We start from the raw sequence: 5000 nt of genomic DNA on the forward strand, positions 1-5000 counted from the left end.
TTTTTTTTTTTTTTTTTTTTTTTTTTTTTTTAGAAAATATAGCATTGCTACTACTATATACTGCTATTGAATTATTCTGAATTGGATGACATATCAATTGTCATATCGCCAGCGTATAAGGAATAACACTGACGCATCATATGTATGACGTAAAGGAAGTACATACAAAGACAGATACACAAAAAATTCCATATAATGTACATAGACTGTATATGAGGACACACACACACACACACACACACCTACTCTGTTATTCTTAATGTCAATCTATTGTCTGTCATTCTCATTATATGTCCTGCTCATGTCCATCTTTTTTTCTTACATGTTAGAATATCCTCTATTTTACTTTGTCCTCGTATCCATGTTGCTCTTTTTTTTCTGTCTCTTATTGTTATTCTTATCATTATTCTTCCCATAGCTCTTTGAATTGTATCTAGCTTATATTCTAAAGCTTTAGTAAGACTTCAAGTTTCTGATGCATAAGTTAATACTGGTAGGACAATTTCATGTATATATATGTATATATATATATATATATATATACATATATATGTATATATATATATATATATATATATATATATATATATATATATATATATATATATATATTTATGTACATATATATATATATATGTATATATATATATATATATATATATGTTATATATAAACATATATATATATATATATATATATACATATATATATATATACATATATATATATATATATATATATATATATATATATATATACTGTATATGTGTGTGTGTACGTATGTGTGTGAGTGTACGTGTGTGTGTGTTCTGCTTTTGGGTGTGTGTACCCTAATGCTCTTCTAGAAAAGTCAATGACAAGTACATGTATTAAAAGGCTTATATGATCACCTGTAACAACCATTTAATCATATAACTTCCCCCAATATCAAAGATTATGGAATTGTTACTAAAATGACAGCGTATCCATTAACTGAATATGCTATACTCGACATTTTTTTTTTTTTTTTTTTTTTTTTTTTTGGGTGTTTGCTTAATAAATCATATGTCTACTTACTAACATTTCGCCAACGAAGATCATTTTCGTTTCCCCTTCTGGCCCGAGTTGTCGAAACATTAGGAGGTAATTTCCTGAAAGATAATATATAGAAAATCAGATATAATCCACAAACTTGATATAATTGTTGACAGATTGCTACATGAAAGAATTTTAGATATAATTCAACAACCTAATATAAATGTTATGACAGATTGCTTCATGAAAGAATTTTAGATATAATTCAACAGCTTAATATAATTGTTGACAGATTGCTACATGAAAGAATTTTAGATGATTTGAATTGTCTGTTTCTCACCATTCCTCTTCTAAAAATATATTCTTAAATTTTTTTTTTATATAGATTATAGTATCCACAGAGATTTTTGTTATAAAAGAGGCTATTATTTTTTTTTTTTTACTCATACTATATATACAAAACTTGGAACATAAGAATTATAGGGAGCGTCTGTATAAACACATAGAGGTAGGTGACTTTTCTTAGCATAATTATTAAATTTTTCAAAGATTTAAAGTAGTTTATGATTGGAACTATAGTGTTTATAGGAATGTATTTTTATGAACCTATCGCTTTTCATATCATATAGACATGACCTTATGTAGTTAGACTTGGAAAATAATCTTCACTTTATATAACTCCATCAGCTAAACGCAGAACTGTAGTTACTGAAACCAATACTAGAGATCTTACTGAAATATTGCACTGTAAAAAACATATTGAGGATGAAGTGAAACCCTAACAAAACTCGAAGTATGTGTGACGGAGCCGAGAGAAGGTTGTGAACTCAAAGGCAGTGTGAAAGCAACTGAGTTTGTTTATTAAAGAACACTCTCCTTTATATACAAAATCTCAAAGCAACAAGAATTTTCATGTTCAAATATTGACACTGTTACAGAGGAAAAAAGCAGACATGATTTTTCAGGTTCTTTTTACGATCGTGTGACACACGGTTAGTACATATGATTGTAAGCAGGTCAAGGACACTGACTTGTCAACATCCAGAAATATTCACTGGTATTATTATTATTATTATTTGCTAAGCTACAACCCTAGTTGGAAAAGCAGGATGCTATAAGCCCATGGGCTCCAACAGGGAAAATAGCCCAGTGAGGAAAGGAAACAAGGAAAAATAAAATATTTTAAGAAGAGTAACAACACTAAAAAAAATATTTCCTATATAAACTATAAAAACTTTAACAAAACAAGAGGAAGAGAAATTAGATAGGATAGTGTGCCTGAGTGTACCCTCAAGCAAGAGAACTGTAACCCAAGACAGTGGAAGACCATGGTACACAGGCTATGGCACTACCCAAGACTAGGGAACAATGGTTTGATTTTGGAGTGTCCTTCTCCTAGAAGAACTGCTTACCATAGCTAAAGAGTCTCTTCTACCCTTACCAAGAGGAAAGTAGCTACCTGCTGAACTATAAACATCTATTCTAAAATTCTAGCTGTGATATTTAATGAAAATTTACCTTTGAGAAACACACCCAGTTTCATTCTTCTTCAACTGCACAAAAAATAACACATTGGAAACTCTTTAAACCTACGAGGTAAATGCAACAGACATGTAGAGTATACATAGTCAGTCGCTAGGGCACTGTCATTCTAACTAGGGCATTATCACCGTCTCTTGCCTCTGCCATTCATGAACAGCCTTTAAAGCCTTTAAACCTACGAGGTAAATGCAACAGACATGTAGAGTATACATAGTCAGTCTCTAGGGCACTGTCCTTCACCGTCTCTTGCCTCTGCCATTCATGAACAGCCTTTAAATCTATCTTAGGAAAATTTTTTATTCAACCTTTCTTTTTTAGTATTGTTTTCCTACCTTGTCACTATGTATGGCAATTAAACAATAAATGATGAGAGGCGGTGAATTAGATGACTTTTCAACTGCACAAAAAAATAACACATCGAAAAGTCTTAATAAGTTTGGTATTAAATCTATCTTAGGAAATTTTTTTATTCTACCTTTCTTTTTTAGTATTGTTTTCCTACCTTGTCACTATGTATGACAATTAAATAATAAATGATAAGAGGCGGTGAATTAGATGACTTTTACGTCGTAAGAGGATTTATTTTTCTCTTAATTTGTTAGAGAGAAACTTGTGGTTTATTAAACCCCTTAACCCTGATCTAAGGTATTGCTCCCAGGCACCATCATTAAGTTAGGAGATATTTATTTTAATAATGTTAATCCTCTCAAAATATTTTATTTTTCCCTTTATCCTTTCCTCACTGAGCTATTTTCCCTGTTGGAGCCCCTGGGCTTATAGCATCCTGCTTTTCCAACTAGGGTTGTAGCTAAGCAAGTTATTTATTTTTAATGATGTTACTCTTAAAATATTTTATTTTTCCCCTTTTCCTTTCCTCACTGGGCTATTTTCCCTGTTGGAATCCCTGGGCTTATAGCATCCTGCTTTTCCAACTAGGGTTGTTCTTAGCAAGTAATAATAATAATGATAATAATAATAATAATAATAATAATAATAATAATAATAAAATGAATGTTACATAAGATTTTTCATAATTGCAACCATCCTTTGCATTCACATCTTCTCAGATTTTACCATCCTTTACGTAATATCAGGTATGAAGTAAATCTAACAGTATTTCCTGCTTATCATATAATTCTGTTCTATACATTATTCTAGTAGTTTTATTCCAGAATATTGGAATTATTGTGGAATTATCGTCTTAATCTAGCCATTGAATCGGTGGAACTTCAGAAGTTCAACCTTAATGCGATTTTTTTATTCTGTTGAGCAGGTTGGCGTCTGTATTGTTTCATAGTTCATACATTAATAACCTATTTAATCTATTTTAACGTTGTTACCGATCTTGATATATTAATTTCTCCTATTAATTCTCAAAGTTTATTCGCTATTTCAATATTTCCCTTTCGCGCTAGGTAGCTTTCCCGGTTGAAGCCTCTGGGCTTGTATCATCCTGCTTCGCCAACTAGGGTTTTAATTTGACTTAATAATGATGATGATACTACTACTACTACTACTACTACTACTACTACTACTACTACTACTACTACTACTACTACTACTGCTGCTGCTACTGCTACTGCTACTGCTACTGCTACTACTACCACTACTACTACTACTACTACTACTACTACTACTACTACTACTACTAATAATAATAATAATAATAATAATAATGATGATGATAAAAGACACTTTTCTCGTATTTTCTTAGAGTCGTCTCCCATCCCCTTATTTCGATCCTGGCTTCTCTTCCATATCTATTTGTTATCACGTCTACTAATGGGGTCCCTCTTGGAAATCTTACATAAATAGGAAATTGTTGGCCTTTCAACAATACAATCCGCGATATCTTTTCCACCTATTTAATTCATTGAAGCTTTCGGGTATCATTACCAATATTCAGCTGCCAAAAATTAATTCTTTGCGTTAATTAATACTTACAATAATTATATACATTGCAAACAGAGAAAGACAGTTTTACAATAACGTTGGGTAAATGAAAAGTACTTGAAAAAGTAATCATAAGAGCTAATTACAGTATTCTCCTGCTTGAGGGTACACTCGGACACACTGTTCTATCTTATATCTTATTTCTCTTCCTCTTGTTTTGTTAAAGTTTTTATAGTTTATAAAGGGATATTTATTTTAATGTTGTTGCTCTTCTTAAAATATTTTATTTTTCCTTGTTCCCATTCCTCACTGAGCTATTTTCCCTGATGGAGCCCCTGGGCTTATAGCATCCTGCTTTTCCAACTAAGGTTGTAGCTTAGCAAGTAATAATAATAATAGTAATTACATTGCCCTAATAGCTAAAATATACAATAATATGCTAATGTAAATAACACATCGTTGGGTAAATTTTTACTCTAATTCCATTTATGGGAATTAACCTATGTGTTAATTATATTAGAATATTATTGCATATTTTAGCTATTAAGACA

The 5000-nt window shown here is 30.9% G+C and overlaps 1 protein-coding gene across 2 annotated transcripts in view; it reads right to left on the reverse strand.

Annotated features, from left to right (window-relative positions):
• The window catches only part of LOC137634682 (protein amalgam-like), a 202474-nt gene that overhangs the window by 35193 nt on the left and 162281 nt on the right, over nucleotides 1–5000 (reverse strand). For both annotated transcript variants that reach the window (XM_068367163.1, XM_068367162.1), the window contains exon 3: nucleotides 1057–1130. In XM_068367163.1, coding sequence (XP_068223264.1) covers nucleotides 1057–1116 — 60 coding nt within the window. In that variant the 5' untranslated portion in view covers nucleotides 1117–1130. The remainder of the gene's footprint in view (nucleotides 1–1056; nucleotides 1131–5000) is intronic.

Source organism: Palaemon carinicauda, chromosome 45 (assembly GCF_036898095.1).
Source record: "Palaemon carinicauda isolate YSFRI2023 chromosome 45, ASM3689809v2, whole genome shotgun sequence".
Classification (NCBI taxonomy): Eukaryota; Metazoa; Arthropoda; class Malacostraca; order Decapoda; family Palaemonidae; genus Palaemon; species Palaemon carinicauda.